This window comes from Salvelinus namaycush, chromosome 32, assembly GCF_016432855.1.
Source record: "Salvelinus namaycush isolate Seneca chromosome 32, SaNama_1.0, whole genome shotgun sequence".
Lineage (NCBI taxonomy): Eukaryota > Metazoa > Chordata > Actinopteri > Salmoniformes > Salmonidae > Salvelinus > Salvelinus namaycush.
Window position 1 is genome coordinate 8129165 of NC_052338.1, and position 23361 is coordinate 8152525.

Below are 23361 nucleotides of genomic sequence, written 5' to 3' on the forward strand. Positions count from 1 at the left end.
TTTAATGCTCTTTAGGGCTTTTCACACCACTGACCCAAACCGAGCCAGGCCAAACCAAGCTGTACTGAGCTGGCCTGGTTACGCATCTACCGTAGTTGCTGGAACTGTGCTTAAAAGGAGAATGTGAAAAGAGAATATCCAAGCCAGCAACTTTAGTCTGAAACAGGTAAAAATGTTAAGACATTAGCCTCATTCATTCTTGATCTCACTGACTAAATCGGAATGATAATACGACAAAGCAAATGACCGACACTTGTCCTTCATTTCAAGGTTTATGTCAGTTCAACGTGCAGCCATTCTGTTTTAACGACACCCCCCGCGATGCATACACACCATAGGAAGTGAGGGCACTTCAAGCTTGATGCTTCATTTGACAGTACAAGTGTCTCATTGACTTAACTGCCTACATGCCCATCTGCCCGCATTGCAGACATGCTCCTGGAAAAACAGATCAATTTCAGTTCCAGGCTGACCTGGTGTCAAAATTTGCTGGCATTCTAAACAAGCCTGGCTGGGACTGACACCATTAGCACTTGGATGCCTCTAACCCAGACAGCTGCCAACAGTCTGCATCCTTAGACCTCCCTCCCCACCGCATCAACTGCTGTCAAGGGATTTGTTACCACAAATATACCACTAAATAGCTTTCCCACGCCAAACAATCTCTATCTGAATCAAAGCCTAGTTTACCTAGCTTTGGGGACCCTTTTCGTAAGTGGGTATTCTAATTCACAGATCCTTCAGTTCACCTTGTTCTTAATTCTCACTCTGAGCAAGGGAGAACAGGTCATTGTTGACTAGTAACATAGTGAGTAAAACTATTTAGAAACAGAAACATTTTGTCAAGCAAGTACTTTAGTGAAGGGCTTACATTTATTGTCTTGCCAATAAAACCCATTGAATCGTTTGAGAGAACCCCCATGCTGTCTCCCTGCAAAAGGATGCAAATTAAATGGAAAGAGAGCATTTTATTCAAAGAAATACAACAGATTTTGAAGGCACTCTGTCAAATTGAGATTGAACACAGGCTCAAAAACATTCTATTAGAAGTAACTTACTTCAAACCATTCTATACATCTGTACTTAAATTGAAAACTGATCCTCGTAATCCTAACACCGCACCATTCCTTCACATTTTATTTATTCAAGTCCCACTTCACTCCGTTCCCCTCACTCCCTGCTCTCCACCCACTTCTTATCCTCCTTTTAGATTGTGACAGTTCTTCTCAGAAATGATTTTCATCCAGGTGACCTTGGCAGCCTCTTGTGAAATGTCTCACCAGTGAAGTTACATCAACTTTTCACCCGCTGCTCACCAGCCTGCTCCACGATGACCTCGATGGCATGCCGCATAATGGTGCCCCCCACAGCCCCGGCCTGCCCGTTGCCCACAGCAACTGAGGGGTGCAGGAGGATGAGGGGAGCAGATACGGAAGAATATCCTCCCTGAGAGACCACTTGGGGCTGAACAAGTAAGATCGTACGCACGGCCGCCTGACCCTCCATATTGTCCATATTCCCCTGAATTTTGACCCCTAGGACAGCGGTCTGCTCGCTGATGCCCTCTTGTGGCTGTGTGGGGGGGCAGCAGCGGTGGGTCTTGCGGTGCTTTCCCAGGTTGGAGAGGGAGCGGAAGGCCCGGTGGCACACAGGGCAGGAGAATGGTTTCTCGCCACTGTGAGTGCGGGCGTGCTCAGTGAGGCGGGCGGCCAGGACGAAGCTCTTGCCACAGACACCGCAGACGAAGGGACGCTCGCCGCTGTGCAGACGCTCGTGGTCGCGCAGGTGAGGGATCTGTCGGAAACTCTTCCAACATTGGGAGCACTGCGGAGAGGAAAAGGAGGAGGGTAGGGCAGGAAGAGGGAGGCAAGGTTGGAGTAGGAGGGAGGGAGGGAAAGATACAGATAGACAGTTATTGCTAATGTGAGCACCCGAAAACATTATCAGGTAGAGGGAAACAGATTTTAAGTGAAAATACTTTGAAAAGGCTTTAGCTACCTTAAAATGGCCTTTAGATACTGGCCCAGAGTGTTCAAAGATTAATAGGGGTCTAATGAGCTGCTAAGAGCTTTTACTCAACACCCTGAGCCTGGAGTGTTACCCAATAGACGGTTGCTAGGTGACGTACAGTGCCTGGCAAAAGTATTCATCCCCTTGGTGTTTTTCCTATTTTGGTGCATTAGAACCTGTCATTTAAATAGATTTTGGGGGGGGATTTCATGTTATGGACATACACAAAATTGTCCAAATTGGTTTAGTGAAATGACAAAAATAACTTGTTCCCAATTTTATTTAATTTTTTATTACAAAAAGGAAAAGTGGTGCATGCATATGTATTCACCCTCTTTGCTATGAAGCCCCTAAATAAGATTTGGTGCAACCAATTACCTTCAGAAGTCACATAATTAGTTAAATAAAGTCCACCTGTGTGCAATATAAGTGTCACATGATCTCAGTATATATACACACACCTGTTCTGAAAGGCTCCAGAGTCTGCAACACCACCAAGCAAGCGGCACCATGAAGACCAAGGAGCTTCCCAAACAGGTCAGGGACAAAGTTGTGGAGAAGTACAGATCAGAGTTGGGTTATAAAAAAATATCTGAAACTTTGAACATCCCATGGAGCACCATTAAATCCATTATTAAAAAATGGAAAGAATATTGCACCACAACAAATCTGCCAAGAGAGGGCCGCCCACCAAAACTCACGGACCAGGGAGGAGGGCATTAATCAGAGGGGCAACAAAGAGACCAAAGATAACCATGAAGGAGCTGCAAAGCTCCACAGCGGAGATTGGAGTATCTGTCCATAGGACCACTTTAAGCCGTACACTCCAGAGCTGGGCTTTACGGAAGAGTGGCCAGAAAAAAGCCATTGCTTAAAGAAAGAAATAGGCAAACACGTTTGGTGTTCGCCAAAAGGCCTGTGGGAGACTCCCCAGACATATGGAAGAAGGTACTCTGGTCAGAAGAGACTAAAATGTAGCTTTTTGGCCATCAAGGAAAATGCTATGTCTGGCACAAACCCAACACCTCTCATCACCCCGAGAATACCAGCCACACAGTAAAGCATGGTGGTGGCAGCATCATGCTGTGGGTATTTTTTTCATTGGCAGGGACTGGGAAACTGGTCAGAATTGAAGGAATGATGGATGGTGCTAAATATAGGGAAATTAAGGGAAACCTGTTTCAGTCTTCCAGAGATTTGAGACTGGGACAGAGGTTCACCTTCCAGCAGGACAATGACCCTAAGCATACTGCTAAAGCAATACTCGAGTCGTTTAAGGGGAAACATTTACATTTCTTGGAATGGTCAAAGCCCAGACCTCAATCCAATTGGTATGACTTAAAGATTGCTGTGCACCAGCAGAACCCATCCAACTTGAGCTGGAGCAGTTTCGCCTTGAAGAATGCGCAAAAATCCCAGTGGCTAGATATGCCAAGCTTATAGAGACATACCCCAAGAGACTTGCAGCTCTAATTGCTGCAAATGGTGGCTCTACAAAGTATTGACTTTGGGGGGTGAATAGTTATGTACGCTAAAGTTCTGTTATTTTGTCTTATTTCTTGTTTGTTTCACAATGAAACATATTTTGCATCTTCAAAATGGTAGGCATGTTGTGTAAATCAAATGATACAACCCCCCCCAAAAATACATTTTAATTCCAGGTTGTAAGGCAACAAAATAGGAAAAATGCCAAGGGGGTGAATACTTTCGCAAGCCACTGTACAACGCCTCCTATCAGCCATGTTGGAAGACCACCATATCAATTCTTCCCGACGACAACAGCTGAATGGCTAGCCCAAACGTCATGATAACAGTGCCTAAAAACTAGTTGATTCATCACCACAGTCAATTTTTGTGCAGTAATTGGCTGCTCTAAGGCAGGAAATCATGTTTTTCCAGATTACTCGCAATCATGAAACACCAAAAGGAGATATGACTGACCGTAAGGCGCTACAGAGGGTAGTGCGTATGGCCCAGTACATCACTGAGGCCAAGCTTCCTGCAATCCAGGACCTATATAATGGAAGTAAGCATTTCACGGTAAGGTCTACACTTGTTGTATTCGGCGCATGTGACAAATAAAGTTTGATTTGACTCAAGAACTGTCAGAAAAGCGAAGAAACCTTTTTGCCCATCAAGACCTGAACCCAGACAGCTGTCAGTACAGGGTCTGCTCCAATCATTTCATCACTGGTAAGTCTGATGAATTTCGAGTTTAGTTTAGCTGTTACGCTAACCAGGCGTTGACAACAATTCTAAGTTAGCCAACATTAGCTAGCTAGCTAAATAGCTTGTAGTCTAGCTATTAGCATGCATCTCTTATAGGCAGTGCGTGAGTTTCAATTTGAGGAAGCAATTTTTCACTACAAAAATGCACCTTTATAATAAAACATTGCATGCATCTATCATCGCATTTGCAGACTAATGAAAACCTACTATTCCTAATGTGGTGAGTAGATTGAGTTATATTAATAGCCTAATAAATTGACTATCCAAATCTAAATCACTGTGCATAGCTGAGCGCATAGTGGAATAGGCCTTTAAGGCTATATCAGATACTTTTTTTTCTTTGCACAGGAAATATTTGGCTTTCGATAAACACATTTCATGCAATTCTACTACACTTTATATGACTGGAGACATAAGCAATCTTTTTTAATACGACAAATCACGGGGTAGCCTTCCTTGCTGAGACAAACAGATCAATGAAAACAACCTTGTATTGAATGCAACCATCTAATCTAGGCCGGCGAAAAGGGGAGACACAAATTGTACAAAATCTCAGACAATGTTTTGAACGGTCATCCAACTCGGAATGCCATTTTTCTAGAGCGCTGACTTTCCGCCCTGAAGATCACTGACGTCATGATTTGACCTCTCTCTACTATAATAGTTAACAATTAAAACACTTCACTTCAAAGAACCAACACTTTATTTCATATAATTTCAAAGTGTACAAGTAAGCTAACTCATAAGATGTCTAACAGTAAAGGTTAGACATCTTAGTAACATGTAGGCTATTATTACTAAAGCATAATTTCAGGTGAAAAAAAAAGTGATACCAGTGACGGCCAACCTCGCTCCACTGATCACTGTTCTACTTGCTGAGCAGACTTCTATTCCAGCCCAGCAATAGCACACGTTAGTTATCAACTAATTAGGTTTGATAAGGTGAATCAGGTGTGTTAGTGCTGGAAGCCTGCACACCCAGCAGGGTTGACCTGCTCAAGTTGTAATAGGTTTATACATTGTGTGTGACTTAATTTTTTTTTTTTTTTGTTTACAACATTTGCTAACATTAGGTACACGAATAACCCATGGTATACAAGGATGTACCCTTATTCTCTCGGGACATTCACTGAGACCTCATCTGCAGAGTTCCACAGCTCTCTGTATCTGAGGACCGAAGACATAAACAGGCTTCATTATACTCAAATTAGACAGCACTGAATATTATGCAATATCTCTATCCTCAGTTTCTCTCGCTAGGTACTGGAACTGGAGAATATTTTCACAATGTCCTCCCACAAAAGATACCTGCCCTATCCAAAGTAGCCTACTCTCTCCCTTCTCTGACAGCTGGAGCTGCTAACATTAATCCTTTCACCCTCTTCCATGACTGTTTGCTAGCTACCTGGCTATGAATGCATGGAGTTTGTGATTTATTTTACAATGATAAATACATCATGGTAGCTAACTATCTAATGTGAAGTTAGCTAGCTGGTAACATTTTATTCACTTAGCTAGCTATACAGTATGTAAAGTAGCTATCATTACGTTAGCAGCTCATTTGAGTTAGCCTGCACATTAGTTCCTGTAGTAAGCTTGCTAACATTACATAGTCAAAGAAAAATGTTCACTTAGTTTTCTGGGTCCTTACAAAAAAAACGAATAAATGGGCAATCTTCCTGATGTTTCCGGTGGTAGCAATACGCAGCCAGCCATGTGGACGTTTGGAGGACTTCCACAGAGAGGAAGAGGTAGAGAGAGGCCAAACTTGGCAGAAAATCTGTTTCCCTCCAGCAGTTGGCTTTTTTCATTGTTTTGACTACCAAGCAAGGAGTTTTTGTATGGAGGTCAATGAGTGTCGAATTTGGTCAACAACAAAAAATGTAAGGTTTATTTAATCTAATATAAGTTTTTGTCATGCTTAAGTTGTACGAGTGTACTGATCTAAGTAGGAGACGTGACATCCCGGCAACTTTGAGTAAAAACACTTTAGATCTTGAGATGGCTATGCATATTCATGATAAGAGGCTAGTAGCATAGCATCGCTCTCCATTGAATACAGGCGCATCGAATACTCAGAAAAGGATTACAATAATTTGATGTATCCACCAATCCAAAAAGAAAGGATAGGTGGGAGCTTGAAAGCCGACCATGCCACTTTGTGGACAACAACTCCCATTGTTAGGGCTTCCGTTTGGCCACTCTACCATAAAGGCCTGATTTGGTGGAGTGCTGCAGAGATGGTTGTCTTTCTGGAAGGTTCTCCCATCTCCACAGAGTAACTCTGGAGCTCTGTCAGAGTGACCATCGGGTTCTTGGTCACCTCCTTGACCAAAGCCCTTCTCCCCCGATTGCTCAGTTTGGCCAGCTCTAGGAAGAGCCTTTGTGGTTCCAAACTTCTTCCATTTAAGAACGATGGAGGCCACTGTGTTCTTGGGGACCTTCAACGCAACTTTTGGTACTCTTCCCCAGATCTGTGCCTCGGCACAATACTGTCTCGGAGCTCTACGGACAATTCCTTCAACCTCATGGCTAGGTTTTTGCTCTGACATGCACTGTCAACTGTGGGACCTAATATAGACAGGTGTGTGCCTTTCTAAACCTCTAAACTTTTGTAAATAAGGTATCCGTTGTTGGAAAAATTTGCTAAAATTTATAAAAACCTGTTTGCTTTGTCATTCTGGGGTATTGTGTGTAGATTGATGAGAAAAAAAGTATATTTAATCCATTTTAGAATGAGGCTGTAACGTAACAAAGCGGAAAAGGTCAAGGGGTCTGAATACTTTTCGAATGCACTGTATATGGTTCATTCCTACAGTTACTGTGATGGTCTGGTTTCCACCAGACTGACTCTGGTCTTCCAACATGGCGCCTGGTGTGGTTGCTAGGTGATTTGTGACGCAACTGAAAACCCTCTATACAACAACCTGTTGAAGGGGACTAAAGCCGGACAATTTGGTTATCTAGAACTGTTATTTCTGTTGACAAGTTGGAGTAACAATTAACACAGGGTTGCCCTAATACAACCTTTGGTCTATGTAGGGCTGCAAAAATCATGAAACTGTGTCCCACATTCCTTTGTTTTTCAGAGAGGATTTCTGGAATCAGCAGGGAATGAGCTGCGAGGGAACCCTCTAACTTGGAAATCTGAAAAAGCAGGGAATTTGTGGAAAGTTTTGAAATTTTGCAACCCTAACCCTGCATTGACGTCTTTCACCTCTGACCTGAAAGGGCTTCTCCCCCGTGTGGACTCTAAGGTGGACGCTGAGTGATGAGCCGGTGGTGAAGTACTTCCCACAGTGATGGCAGTGGAAGGGACGGGGCTTGGGGAGGTCGGCGGCGGCCACCGTGTCCCCGGGCGCCGGGCAGTGGGTAAGGAGGTGCTCTTCCAGGGAGGCGGCCGTTGCATAGCGCCGTCTGCAGGGGGTCATCGGGCAGCGTAAGGGGGTCTGTCCGGCGTGGGACAATCTGTGGAGGTCCAGGCCTTCCTTGGTGACACAGCGATGGCGGCAGAACTCACAGTCCAGAAGCCCTGTGGTCTTGTCCCGCCTTCCGCCTTGGCCACGGCCTCTACCCTGGCCTGTTCCCTTAACCAGGCCTATGTCCACCACTCCTGTACAGAGAAGAAAGTCTGATTACATGGCACAGGAGCAGCCATGTTAAGTGAGCATATGCATAAAAGCAGAGGGTTAGAAACCAGTTTAGAAACGTAGAACTTTACATGGTTGATAATATCAGTGAGAATATCAAAAGAACCATACGATAACAAGGAAAATTACCAAAGTCCTAATTTAACCAAACGAAAATACTTCAGTTGAAATACACTACCGTTCAAAAGTTTGGGGTCACTTAGAAATGTCCTTGTTTTTGAAAGATAAACTATTTTTTTGACCATTAAAATAACATCAAATTGATCAGAAATACAGTGTAGACATTGTTAATGTTATAAATGACTATTGTAGCTGGAAACGGCAGATTTTTTTATGGAATATCTATATAGGCGTACAGAGGCCCATTATCAGCAACCATCACTCCTGTGTTCCAATGGCATGTTGGGCTAGCTAATCCAAGTTTATAATTTTAAAAAGGCTAATTGATCATTAGAAAACCCTTTTGCAATTATGTTAGCAGAGCTGAAAACTGTTGTTCTGATTAAAGAAGCAATAAAACTGGCCTTCTTTAGACTAGTTGAGTATCTGGAGCGTCAGCATTTGTGGGTTCGATTAAAGGCTCAAAACCTCGTACAAGCGGTGCACTACTCCCTTCACAGAATAACGCAAACTGGCTCTAACCAGAAAAGAAAGAGGAGTGGGAGGCCCCGGTGCACAACTGAGCAAGAGGACAAGTACATTACAGTGTCTAGTTTGAGAAACAGATGCCTCACAAGTCCTCAACTGGCAGCTTCATTAAATAGTACCTGAAAAACAATAGTCTCAACGTCAACAGTGAAGAGGCGACTCCGGGATGCTGGCCTTCTAGACAGAATTGCAAAAAAAAAGCCATATCTCAGACTGGCCAATAAAAAGATTAAGACGGGCAAAAGAACACAGACACTGGACAGAGGAACTCTGCCTAGAAGGCCAGCATCACGGAGTCGCCTCTTCACTGTTGACGTTGAGACTGGTGTTTAGCGGGTACAATTTAATGAAGCTGCCAGTTGAGGACTTGTGAGACATTTGTTTCTCAAACTAGACACTGTAATGTACTTGTCCTCTTGCTCAGTTGTGCACCGGGGCCTCCCACTCCTCTTTCTTTTCTGGTTAGGGCCAGTTTGCGCTATTCTGTGAAGGGAGTACTACACAGCGTTGTACGAGACCTTCAGTTTCTTGGCAATTTCTCGCATGGAATAGTCTTCATTTCTCAGAACAAGAATAGACTGACGAGTTTCAGAAGAAAGGTCTTTGTTTCTAGCCATTTTCAGCCTGTAATCGAACCCACAAATGCTGACGCTCTAGATATTCAACTATTCTAAAGAAGGCCAGTTGTATTGCTTCTTTAAATCAGAACAACCGTTTTCAGTTCTGCTAACATAATTGCAAAAGGGTTTTCTAATGATCAATTAGCCTTTTAAAATGATAAACTTGGATTATCTAACACATCGTGCCATTGGAACACAGGAGTGATGTTTGATGATATCAGAAATACAGTGTAGACATTGTTAAATGTTCAATTTGATGTTATTTCAAATGGACAACAAATGTGCTTTCTTTCAAAAACAAGGACATTTCTAAGTGACCCCAAACTTTTGAATGGTAGTGTAGAACATCTTCCATCTTTGTAGGCAACAACTTCTAACAGATAGACTAACATTATTAAGGGGTAAATAAAGTGGTCGGGGGAAATTCATTAGTCAAAGTGAAAGGGGGAGTATTCACAAGACTGATATGACTGCGCGAGGCCTTGTAAGTTGTGTTGCAACATTGCCCTTGACGACCTCGGTAACTGGCCCCGAGCCAGCGTGATTTAATAATGATAACAAAAGAACAAAAGCAACAACATAAATCAGCAGGTAATGGCCTGTGAAACGCACAACGCAGCGTATTAAAATAGATCATGTGTTCTGACAGGGGCGGCAGGGCTGGCAGTTGTTGTATGGCATTGTGGGATAGCGGGGGATTTCCCTCTCCGCCAAGTCTTTTCTCTTATACGTTTAGTTAGCGGTTAGTGGTTCATATGGATATGAAAGCTCGCTGACTTTATTAAATGTCATTTAAACGATATTACGCTGGTGCACTCAACCGCAGAGTACGGGCGCAATCCATCGCTTAGCCGAGGCAGCAGAGGGCAGACTTGATGTAAGGAAGAGCATATGGCACAGAGACTGGCGTAGACACGCGTGCATATGCAAAGCAACAGGCAGACGGCCAAGTGTAGTAATACAGGCACGCAGGTGCTTGAAGAGCCACCCACACACTCAAACACACACCGAGAAACCCACAGAATGACATCACGTAGGGCCATCTAAACCATGCATATAAAAGATGAAAGATTTGAGGGCACAGACTGGTAAAGAAATCCACACACGAACGCATGCACATACTATTAGTATTACTCTGACCATCGTGTGTGAGAGCATGAAGCTTCAGCCTGCTCTTGTGGAAGAAGTGTTCTCCACAGATGGAGCAGGTGAACGGATACTTCCCTGTGTGAGAGTATCTGACGGCCATTTCAGGGGAAAAGAGAGGGAAAAAGAGACAATTAGATATGTTTTTCTGAAAATATAGAGATAACATTTCAAGCGAAAAGCCCTTATTTCCAACATTCACCATATAAGGCCAGGTTTCCTTCCTTACCATGTGACCAGACCATTTCCTTACCACGTGACCAGTCCAGGAAAGACTTCTGGCCCTAATCATGGTCCTATATGCAATTCACAATAAGACAACATCTACACAACCTCATACAAATTCAACATAGGACAGCCTTATGTGTATTCAAACAGAGTGGTGCTAATATATTGTAGATTGTTTAAAGCTTTGCGCCACAAGTCATGACTGTTGAGCAACACAACCCTTCTGCAATAGACATGACACGTATAAAACTTCTGACCCTGTGTTTATCACATTCCCTCTCCCATATAATAAAAGCTGTGTTGTGGTCTGTGTGTGTGTGGTAAACTGTCCTAGTGGTTTATGCAATCAGAAATCGTCTGAATGAAAGTTAATGAGTCGTGGCGCAGTGTCATTACTTCCACCCCCGCAAACAGTAAATTGTGAGTGAGAGCAGGTTGGTTGGCACTGTGCTGGATTGTGTTCATTAGGCACCAAATGGAAGAAAACAGGCTGAAACAGGGAGGGACTACATGGAGTAAGTAGTCTAATATGAACTAAGACTTTTTTAGTTTTCCGATGAAAAACATTTTGCTACAGTGTGCCATAATGAATACTGGTGTCTATGATGGGTGGTGAAGAGCACGAGAACTCCGGCCTTCAGCCATGTTGCTAATGGGCTAGTCACATAATGGCAGGTCCGTGTGTGTGTGTGGGGGAGTCTTGTGTAGCCACATAACGGTGGGTCCACCAGACAGATCTCTCAACGTGATTACACTGTCAATACATATCCTCGGGCAAGAATAATAAGAAATGACAATGGAGTATACCCATCACTAACGAAATACGATTGACCACAAGCGACTTATAAATCGATTCCTTTTACTTGTGTTATTATACTGGAATTTGTTATGTCCATGATGGTCGGGAACTATTGTTGATTAACTATTGAAGCATCCGTCTATTAATAATACGAATATGCCTATTATAATTCCATCATTGACTGAACACTTTCCCGCTTCAAATGGTCAAATACTCCAGTCACCCAAATCATAGACTGTTCTCTCTGCTACCGCACGGCAAGCGGTACTGGAGCACCAGGTCTGAGACCAAAAGGCTTCTGAACAGCTTCCACCCCCAAGACATAAGACACACACACATATTGATGCCACACACAATCTTCACACATGCTGCTGCTACTCTTGTTTATTACCTATCCTGATTGCCTAGTCACTTTAACCCCTACCTACATATTACCTCAACTACTCCTTGTATGTAGCCTCGTTATTTTATTGTTACTATTAACTTTTTTAAATTAGCTACTTTTTCTACCTTAAGTTGGGAAAGGGCTCGTAAGTAAGCATTTCACGGTAAAGTCCACACCTGATGTATTCCGTGGCATGTAACAATGAACATTTGATTTGTTTTTATTGGTATAAACTTCTTTGTATCTCTGTGCACATGAATTAACAGAATGTTGTCAAATGTACAGGCTGATGGTTCTGTATGTACGAACGCAGGCCTTGCCTTCATATGTTCAATTGTATTGTATGAGCACTGAGCAGGTTGCATTTAATTATGCTCTTGTGCTTCCCATGATAACGCCTTCTCAATTGCCCCAAAGTATTGTACTGGTCTGAATGAAGAGCAATCGGTAATCAACTTAGTATTGTGCTGTTACACAATGTAATTACCAGTGTTTTTTTAAACACCTCAACTAAGAGGCCACATCTAAGCAGGCATAGAGAGAGGCATAATTGCCCCTAAGGCGATAAATAAAGTTGAATTGAATTCAGGCCAAACTGAATTGAATTGATCGCCAGACATACCTGTGAACCGGCACCTGAGATGACATTCGGAAGCAGCGTGGACAATCGGGGCATTTGTATCGAAAAAACGTTGGGTACTTTGAGTTCTTTGACTCTGCATCATTGACCACACCGCAAACCTCCTCCTTGACCACAACACCATCTTTGTTCAAGGCATCCTGGCGTTCGTGTAGTAGGTGGTGGGTCTGGAGCGAGCCCAACAGTGTGTAGCTCTTGCCGCAGCGCAGGCAGGTGTAAGGCTTGCGGGCGCTGTGGGTGATACGGTGGCGCGCCACGCATCTGTTGTAGGCGAACGTCTTGGGGCAGAGGTCACACTTAAACGGCTTGAGGCCTGAGTGGGCCTGGATGTGGGTGCGCATGCGGCTGCAGCTCTTGAAGAAACGCCCGCAGTGGGGGCACGGTCCGAAGTGGTCCCCGGGTGTTGTTTCCAGGGCCAGTAGGGAGATGGAAGGGTCAGGGAGGGTGGTGGTAGTGAGGGGTGGATGGGTCGGGGTCTCTTCTCCGCCATTCACCACAGCTGAAAGAATTACGGAAGTCAATAATGAACACTAAAGTAGGCACAAAATGTGAGAAAACGTTTTGAAAACGGAAGAGGTGCCCCTGGATATTACCCAATGAAAAAACAGATGAGCATTCTCCTTTTCAAAATGTTTTGCTACATTGTACACTACTGAACACATCCCAGTCTTCCATGTTCCTTTAGTAAGCCTACCTAGTACCTACCACTGTTGCTTTTCCACTGGAACAGAGGCTTAGGTAAAATGCACTCCACCCGGGGTGTGGAGCCCTCCGAGTCCTTTTCCCTTCTGTCTCGATGCTGCCTGCGGTGGTAGAGGTACTTGGTAGTGTTCATAAAGCTCTCTCCACACACGTCACAGTGATGTAGCGCCCCCGGCAAGCCGTGGATGGCCACACGGTGCAGCTTTAGCGCCGACTCGGTGCTGAAGCCCGAGCCACAGGCCGCACAGAAGGAGGTCTGGCTCGAGAAGGAAGCAGTTGGATTGGAACTACAGGCAGCAGGCTGACACTCTGTGTCCATTTCCTGGTCCCTTGGTTCTGACCCAGTGGTTGCAGAACAGTCACCCAGCTTGCTGTGCTTCTGCCACAGCTCCAGGGACTCAAACAACGCCTCACATTCCCTACACTGATAGTGGATGAGCAGGGCCGGGCTAGTCAGGTTTTGCGTTTGGGTCTGGTTCTGAGGGCTGTTGGAACCGGTCGGACTTCCAGTCGCTCTCTTCTCTATGAGGGAGTGCAGGTAGGGCAGGTTTGGGTTCGTCATGAAGGTTCTCTTTTGGTTTCTCTCTTGGTGCTGGGATGGTCCATTCTGAGACTGAAGCACCACTCTGGAGCTCTAGGACATCACCACACACACAGAGAAATTAAGGAAATACTTGAAAAACAGATAAAAAGAAAGAGTTATACAAAAACAATAGTTATTTTTGATCACTTAATTAATTTTTCGATGCTATGGTGGCATCTGAATGCTTGTCATGAGTGCAAACCTGTTGCAAGCTGATTCGTTTGTTGGTAAGGATAATAGGTAGCTAGGGACTAATTTTCATAGCAACATAATGCATTAGCTCAGGGAGTGTCAGGCACCAAGGTCCTCAAGGGCTACTTTTCACATTTCTACCTCCCTGACACTTATGTGATCGGTTTGACATGTCTCAAATTGCACCCTGGGGCCCAGAGGGTCTAAATAGTGCTCAATAAAGGGAATAGTCTCCCATTTGGGACGCATCCAAGGTCTCCAATCGGATGAAAGGAGGCTATGATGAATAGAGGCAGACAACCTGCAGCCCACAAGGACTGTCTGGAGGTTCAAAAGTGGTTGATAAACCTTTTTCCTAGTAAAGATTTCTTAGTCATCACTATCTGCCCAGGCTAGAAAAGGACAAAGTTAGACTTTCTAACAAAAAAACTATTTGAACTACTTTCCATGACTTTAACCCTAACTTATCCTTACTCCTAATCCAACATAAAGAACAAATAGCTCATGTTCATCATCTCGATCAGAAAGTTTGTCAATACTGCCATTTTGGTCCTTTCAAACATGGCCATCTAGCGACTTCGCCCAAGGCTGCAGTACCTCGGTCTGTGCTGTAGGTGGCGCTGCAGGGACCGTCTCCTCTGTGTTGACAGGTTGGCAGGTGAGCTGATGAGAGATCACCACCTCCAGAGAGTTGAATATCTGGTAGCAGGTAGAGCACAAGTAGAGGGAGGAGTCCATACCTACAGCTGAGAGGAATGCACACATTATACACAAAGAAATACAGAAAAAGTGCACACACACACACACACACACGATTGCAACCCAATGAACCCATGATTTAAGCAAACACACAAATACTCAACAAGACTACAACACAAATTAAAATCACACACACACCAAGACAGAGACACACACACACACACAGTTGCAATGGCTCACATACAGCTGTCAGCCGTCCCTATCACATTGAATGCTTAGTGATGGATAATGCAGGTCGGCTGACATATGGCTGCACATTAGCTGTTCCCTGGGGGGGTTCGATGGGTGTGAAACAGTCAGTGTGAATTTCTCTATCTATTATCTCTCTCTCCTCCTCCTCCTCCTCCCGCTCTTTCATTGGACTGTGTGTGAGCTTTCTGAGGGTAAAACAGATGGCTGTTCACCAACTGTTTGGCTAGGGACCCTTTCTGCCTCAGCCTCTATGTATACGCACACGCACACACACCACACACACACTATGACCCTCGCAACAGAGCAGATTACACAGACACATGCTGCACCATTTGGTTTCCCTTGGATTGTCACACGCAACCGAGTGTCTGTCCGCGCCTGGTGCCCGTTAATAACAATCGCAATTTGATTTTGACCTCGATAGGCGCTTGGAGCTAAATATGTTTTTAAACGCGTGGAACAGGGGTAATTTCCTGAGTTGACATGATGTAACAGGAGAGCGCAATACCCAACACAACTCTGAGATATGGGGAGATCTTAGATGCGTTTGCCAATTCAAAACTCTTTGACTGTGCCGATCCCGACAACGGCACCTTAACCTTGGAGCTCTGTGTTGATCCCAGGGGGTTTCACACTTCTAACGATGTGGACTTCTAAACATCTAAAAGACTCAATCAAATATCTGATTACCTTTGGTTGGGTGAATTATAATATGGTGTGGCAGTGTGAGAGTAAAGCATGTCTGTCAACAATGTTTCATCTATTTAGTCAGTGAATAGTCATCACTCACTGTATTAATCTTCAATTTCCAGTCAAAAGTGCTGCCCATGCACTTGTTTGTAAACTGAGGCGGTGGGTTTTGGTGAATATAAGCCCTTTTATTTTGCATCTTTGCAAAAATGTGTTTGTAGAAGGTTATATAAAACTACAGAGAAACTGAAATATTGTAGACTGTTGTGCCACCACTGCTGTGCTGATAGTTATAGAATGCCAAACAGTTGGCACCATTGCTGACAGCAGCCTTCAGTGCAAAGCAAATACTGATGAACTGTGCAATGAAGCCCCCAGGCTTAACAGCGTATAATGTGCAAACGGCGAGGAATTTCCAAGGAGACGAAACCATTTTATTTTAAATCCTTTAAAAGCTTTGGCACTCGAGCTTGCCTCTCTAACACTGTACTTGAGGTTAGATCTTTAAATGATTACATTTTTTTTTTAAGGAAAACATTGGCAGTTAATCGCGTGCACAGGTAATAACCAGGCAACACATCTTTACATAGTAAGTGGAAAAACACTGAACTGGCCTGCAGGACTGTAGGGATCCGAAAGTCATTGAAAAAGAACTAGCCTCTAGGGCCTTCTTGAATGGTGTTACTGTGTGCATGACAAAGGCAAACGCCTGTTAGAACATTACAGACCATGTTCTGACCTAGGCCTATAGGCGTATTCAAGCCTTGATCCTCCAACGTTTTCTTCTGTTTGTCTGTAGGCCTACAAGTGCATTCGGAAAGTATTCAGACCCCTGCCCTTTTTCTACATTTTGTTACGGTACAGCCTAAAATGGATTTAAAAAAAAAATATGTAAACATGTCCTCATCAATCTACACACAATACCCCATAATGACAAATCGAAAAAATGTTTTTTGAAATTTGCTATGAGACTAGAAATTGAGCTCAGGTGCATCCTGTTTCCATTGATCATCCTTGAGATGTTTCTACAACTTGATTGGAGTTCACCTGTGGTAAAATCAATTGATTGGACATGATATTTCCATTTCAGAGCAAAAATCAAGCCATGAGGATGAAGGAATTGTCCATAGAGCTCGGAGACAGGATTGTGTCGAGTCACAGATCTGGGGAAGGGTACCAAAACAATTCTGTAGCATTGAAGGTCCCCAAGAACACAGTGGCCTCCATCATTCTTAAATGGAAGAAGTTTGTAACCACCAAGACTCTTCCTAGAGCTGGCCGCTCAGCCAAACTGAGCAATCAGGGGAGAAGGGGCTTGGTCAGGGAGGTTCCTCAGAGTTCCTCTGTGGAGATGGGAGAACCTTCCAAAAGGACAACCATCTCTTCAGCACTCCATGGTAGGGTGGCCAGACAGAAGCCACTCCTCAGTAAAAGGCACATGACAACCCGCTTGGAGTTTGCCAAAAGGCACATAAAGGACTATGACCATGAGAAACAAGACTCTGGTCTGATGAAACCAAGATTGAACTCTTTGAACTGAATGCCAAGCGTCACGTCTGGAGGAAACCTGGCACCATCCCTACGGTGAAGCATGGTGGTGGCAGCCTCATGCTGTGGGGATGTTTTTCAGTGGCAGGGAAACTAGTCAGGATCGAGGGAAATATGAACGGAGCAAAGTACAGAGGGATCCTTGATGCAAACCTGCTCCAGAACCCTCAGCAGCTCAGACTGGGGTGAGGGTTCACTTTCCAACAGGATAACAACCCTGACCACACAACCAAGACAATGCAGGAGTGGCTTCGGGACAGGTCTCTGACTGTTCTTGAATGGCCCAGCAAGAGCCTGGACTTGAACCCGATCAAACATCGCTGGAGACCTGAAAATAGCTGTGCAGCGACACTCCCCATCCAACCTGACAGAGCGTGAGAGGATCTGCAAAGAATGGAAGAAACTCCCTAAATACAGGTGTGCCAAGCTTGTAGCATCATAACCAAGACTCGAGGCTGTAATCACTGCCAATAGTGCTTCAACAAAGCACCGAGTAAAGGGTCTGAATACTTATGTAAATGTGATATTTTAGTTGCTTTTTCTATACATTTGCAAACATCTCTAAACCTATTTTTGCTTTGTCATTATGGGCTATTGTGTGTAGATTGAGAAAAACGATGTAATCCATTTTAGAATAAGGCTCTAACGTAACAAAATGTGGAAAAGGTCAAGGGGTCTGAATACTTTCCGAATGCACTGTATGTGGCAATTCTGCCCCTAGCTATAAAGAAGTAATCTACTAAATACAATGAACCAATAAACCATTCTATATTACAGGCCTAAACACTTCACCGCATTCTATTGTACATAAAGTCTCTTGTAAAATCAGTGGCCTAACCTTTGATAAACTTCCCAGAAATAAATTAACTGTGAAATCCATCCAAGCGGTACTGTTCAATATAGAATCGGGATTTCAGTTAAGTATTGATGCGTATATATTTTTTTTACAGTCTATGATTTAAACCGTATTCAATGTCGCCCCCTGGCGTGCTATATACAACCTCACAACTTGTGGAAAGATGAGTGTGTAAAGAAATAGTTGCAGGCCTAAGTGTAGGTAGATATTTATGTTCAAATATTATTTTGTGCAGATGGTTACCACGATCTTGTTTGAGATATTTATGAAAGTGACATACATTTATATTGTTTTTGTCTTGTCAAGCATTGTTCTTTATGCATATATATTTACAATATTTAAATGGTCCTAAAACATTTTCAGGTGTTATTAGTAGCTGCATTGTTTGCGTTCTTGTATCAAAGTGGGCTAACTGTACCTGCAAGCCAGACAAGTGGCGTGGGTTGCTATCCCATCGAGCTGAGAAACACAATTGCGCGTGCTTTCTATGGTACAATGGCCGCTCCTCTGTAGGTCGATCGTCTATATAGTCCCTCTTTCAGAATACATTTTCCTCTCACGAAGACTCGGTTGCTTGAATAAAAATGATAGTCTGCTCCTCGAATAAGCTCAAAAGTAAACGGCCTTTCATAAAATGACATAAATGTATTGATACTAACTGCAAATCGACGCTAGCAAAATGTTTGTCAAAACAGTCGATGACGTCCTCCTAGTAAAACGCTATTTGATTGGTCGATATTCCGCGCCAAAGTAACCAATCACGCAATGTCGTTGGAGAATGTTCAATTTGCGCTACAAATTAGCAAACAAGTGGCACTGGCTGGCTAGTGTGGTAGCATTTGAAGAGTAGGTACAGTACATTGTAACACTGGTGCTGTTTTATATTAAAGCTGCAATATGTACATTTTTGGGGACCCCGACCAAATGCACATAGAAATGTGTCATAGACATGTTATTCTCGTTGAAAGCAAGTCTAAGGAGCGGTATATCTGTTCTGTGTGTGTAAATTCTTTGCTTCCCGTTCTTACATTTAGTTTTTGCATCTTTTACTTTCAGTTTTGTACACTAGTTTAGGACAATGCAGATGGCTCAGAGCGGTCTGGTAGGCTGTTTGGTGGTTTAAGCCAGCTGGATTTGGACCGCAAGGACACCACAGAGCGTGCGAACAGAGGCAGCTATTGTCTGTGTGTTATGCTTTTTCTCGGAGTTGTAAAAGTAAGCAGAGCAGAAACAGGCTACTCTTTATTTGACTGATGTAGCTGGCAAGGTAACTGCTGTTTAACTTAATAAAAAAATATATTTATTACGTGCTGAGCTAGTAGTGCAACTGACATGTAACGTTAGCAAATGTTTCGTCCCCTCTCGAATGAAGTTCTGTCTGAGGTGAATGAACTAACTAGCTACCACAGCCAGTTCAGCTCCAGCCTCTGGCTATCTGTCAGGTAGCAGTATCTGACATCTGTTGTCTGTATGGAAATGTTTTGTAGCCTTTATTTTGTCCCGTTTCAACAGAAGTAAATTAACTTGGCTTGTTTTCGTTGATGTACCATTGGAGTTACCAAAAGTTGGCTAATATTAGATGTTATTTTGGCCACAATCAGTCAGTATAGCAATGTAACTTTATTGGTCTGTCAGTTTCCCTATCTAATTCCATACAAATTGACACGGTATAAACAGCACTACAGGCTTCACTGTCGTGGTGCACAGTCAGTACACAGCACTATGCTCATCATGTCTTAAAACCGCTTAAGGATCTGCCCCTTTTTCAAATTTTTCGCCTAAAATGACATACCCAAATCTAACTGCCTGTAGCTCAGGCCCTGAAGCAAGACTATGCATATTCTTGGTACCATTTGAAAGGAAACACTTTGAAGTTTGTGGAAATGTGGAAGCAGTGTAGGAGAATATAACACAATAGATCTGGTAAAAGATAATGCAAAGAAAAAAACGACCGTTCTGTGTATTTTCTTTGTACCATCATCTTTGAAATGCAACAGAAAGGCCATAATGAATTATTCTAGCCCAGGTGCAATTTAGATTTTGGCACCAGATGTGCAAAGTTTTAGACTGATCCAATTAACCATTGCATTTCTGTAATTTCTTTTTGTCAAGACTGCCCAAATGTGCCTAATTTGTTTATTAATAACTTTTCATGTTAAAAATTGTGCACTCTCCTCAAACAATAGCATTGTATTATTTCACTGTAATAGCTACTGTAAATTGGACACTGCAGTTAGATTAACAAGAATTTAAGCTTTCTGCCAATATCAGATATGTCTATGTCCTGGGAAATGTTCTTGTTACTTACAACCTCATGTTAATCGCATTAGCCTACGTTAGCTCAACCGTCCCGTGGATGGGACACCAATCCCGAAGAAGTTTTAACAGGATCAGATGGGGACAGGTGTCCCAGCAGGGTCGGACAGCCAGGAAAGACCAGTCTACGGAGCTCAGCTCAGGTGAATTTTGCAGTATATTATAACAATCAGTGAATGGATACAAAGTTCCATCTTGAGTTGATGGGTAGACTACAGTCAGGGATCTGGAAATAATGGTAATTTCACTTACTGAACCATTGATTCTATTGAATAATATAATGTATAAATTAACACCCAGAGCAAATCAAGTGCACTTATAGACCTACCGCTGGCCAATCAGATAGCTCAGATAACTGTCTGCATTTTAGACCGGTCTAAAGAAGCATTAGCAGGCAAGATCTGCTTAGAATTCCGTGGCATTATTTTATAGTATGAAGAATACAATTGAACAAAGCTGAATAAAATAGAAAGGATATTTTCTCCAAAGGATTTGAGGGAGTGCCCTCATGCGGCTATTTGTGTTGCGCGGTTAACAAATAAATAGGTATTCCTATATGCTTAATTTAGAGTTATTAATGTAACTTTAGTTGTTTTACAAATGTTGGGATATATGTTTAGATGTTTAATACATTGTAAGGCTGCATGATGCGACTCTAATGATGATTTGAAAAAAAAGTTGCTTAAAAGGCATGAGCTCTGCTTTGTTTTTTGCGCAGGCTGTACACACTTCATCAGTCACTCATTCACAATTTGACAAGCACTTGATAATGCCTTGAATTTCACAGCGGCATTCCCTTTGTGTGGCCGTAATGCACCCTAAAGAAATCCATGCCTTTTGAAGATATTGGAAGAACTGTCCACATTTACTTTTCGTCAGCCAACAAGGTGAAAAGGTCTAACGAACAGCAAAAGCACTAGCCTATGTCAATCTACTATCCCCCATAGTACAAACGTCGACCTATTCTAATCTGTGCGAGAAATAAATATTCCAAACATAGTCTGGGACCGTTGTTGGATGCAATAGATCCCAAATGAATACAACCACTAGCATCAAAAAACCTTTTTCAAGCATTGTGGCTGACGCAACAGATCAAAACGATTAGCTTAAAATGTTGATCGACTATTAGGCTATTTCTTCACATTAGAAGCGCAGCAATGCACACATGGCAGTAAGCTATAAGCGCAAATGTTCCATTAGCGGGAAAACACCATTTTCAAAAGTGACTGCAAATGCAGTTATGCATGTAATGCTTTTATTATAAAGGTGAAAATGATCTTCCCCAAACTTGAAACTCATGTGCTGCTTATGTATGCCAGTTAGGCTCTACACCTCTTGTAAAGCAGATTAATTTGAAGATGTTATTTGGCCACTTTAGTTGTGATACAAACTAGAGGTCGACCGATTAATCGGAATGGCCGATTCATAACAATCGGAAATCGGTATATATATATATATTTTTTTACACCTTTATTTAGTCTTTATTTAACTAGGCAAGTCAGTTAAGAACACATTCTTATTTTCAATGACGGCCTAGGAACGTTCTGCCTAGAACGACAGATTTTTAACCTTGTCAGCTCAGGGGATCCAATCTTGCAACCTTACATTTACTAGTCCAATGCTCTAACACCTGATTACATTGCACTCCACGAGGAGCCTGCCTGTTACGTGAATGCAGTAAGCTAAGGTAAGTTGCTAGCTAGCATTAAACTTATCTTATAAAAAAACAATAAATCAATGACTGTCATTGCTCCAATGTGTACTTAACCATAAACATCAATGCCTTTCTTAAAATCAATACACAAGTATATATTTTTAAACCTGCATATTTAGCTAAAAGAAATCCAGAAATCCAGCAAAATGACCTCCAGCAGGCCACAAATGTGCATGTGTCAGCATATGGTCTCACAAGGGGTCTGAGGATCTCATCTCGGTACCTAATGGCAGTCAGGCTACCTCTGGCGAGCACATGGAGGGCTGTGCGGCCCCACAAAGAAATGCCACCCCACACCATGACTGACCCACCGCCAAACCGGTCATGCTGGAGGATGTTGCAGGCAGCAGAACATTCTCCACGGCGTCTCCAGACTCTGTCACGTCTGTCACATGTGTGAAGAGCACAGGGCGCCAGTGACGAATTTGCCAATATTGGTGTTCTCTGGCAAATGCCAAACGTCCTGCACGGTGTTGGGCTGTAAGCACAACCCCCACCTGTGGACGTCGGGCCCTCATACCACCCTCATGGAGTCTGTTTCTGACCGTTTGAGCAGACACATGCACATTTGTGGCCTGCTGGAGGTCATTTTGCAGGGCTCTGGCAGTGCTCCTCCTTTCACAAAGGCGGAGGTAGCGGTCCTGCTGCTGGGTTGTTGCCCTCCTACGGCCTCCTCCACGTCTCCTGATGTACTGGCCTGTCTCCTGGTAGCGCCTCCATGCTCTGGACACTACGCTGACAGACACAGCAAACCTTCTTGCCACAGCTCGCATTGATGTGCCATCCTGGATGAGCTGCACTACCTGAGCCACTTGTGTGGGTTGTAGACTCCGTCTCATGCTACCACTAGAGTGAAAGCACCGCCAGCATTCAAAAGTGACCAAAACATTAGCCAGGAAGCATAGGAACTGAGAAGTGGTCTGTGGTCACCACCTGCAGAACCACTCCTTTATTGGGGGTGTCTTGCTAATTGCCTATAATTTCCACCTTTTGTCTATTCCATTTGCACAACAGCATGTGAAATTTATTGTCAATCAGTGTTGCTTCCTAAGTGGACAGTTTGATTTCACAGAAGTGTGATTGACTTGGAGTTACATTGTGTTGTTTAAGTGTTCCCTTTATTTCTTTGAGCAGTGTATATATAAATACTTTTTTTTTTTTTATCGGCCGATTAATCGGTATCGGCTTTTTTGTCCTCCAATAATCGGTATCGGTATCGGCGTTGAAAAATCATAATCGGTCGACCTCTAATACAAACCTTAGCGAAACATATAGACGTATGGGCTAGGGTACATTAGGTGTGCGACTAGGATTTTTTTAAAGTTGCAAAAAAAAAGTTTTCTTATACTGGGCATCATTCACAAGTGATAATATATAATTCACAAGTGATAGGCTAATGTTGTCATCCATCAGACTATTCTTAATTTAATCTTGTCTTTACATATACTAAATAA

At 43.1% G+C, this 23361-nt stretch overlaps 1 protein-coding gene across 3 annotated transcripts; it reads right to left on the reverse strand.

Annotated features, from left to right (window-relative positions):
- Nucleotides 1-953: 953 nt before the first annotated feature.
- LOC120027399 (zinc finger protein 14-like) lies at nucleotides 954-18571 on the reverse strand. Of its 3 annotated transcripts, XM_038972320.1 has the most exons (7): nucleotides 18296-18571; nucleotides 14430-14578; nucleotides 13061-13691; nucleotides 12338-12854; nucleotides 10280-10395; nucleotides 7464-7852; nucleotides 954-1824 (listed from the first exon to the last, which is right to left on the reverse strand). In XM_038972320.1, the coding sequence occupies exons 2-7, from the start codon at nucleotides 14568-14570 to the stop codon at nucleotides 1294-1296; spliced, it is 2325 nt and encodes a 774-aa protein (XP_038828248.1). In that variant the 5' UTR covers nucleotides 14571-14578; nucleotides 18296-18571; the 3' UTR covers nucleotides 954-1293. The 3 variants fall into 3 exon arrangements, with proteins under 3 accessions (XP_038828248.1, XP_038828247.1, XP_038828246.1); XM_038972319.1 differs by lacking the exon at nucleotides 18296-18571 and having other exon boundaries at nucleotides 10298-10395; nucleotides 14430-16331; XM_038972318.1 differs by lacking the exon at nucleotides 18296-18571 and having other exon boundaries at nucleotides 14430-16331.
- Nucleotides 18572-23361: the final 4790 nt, after the last annotated feature.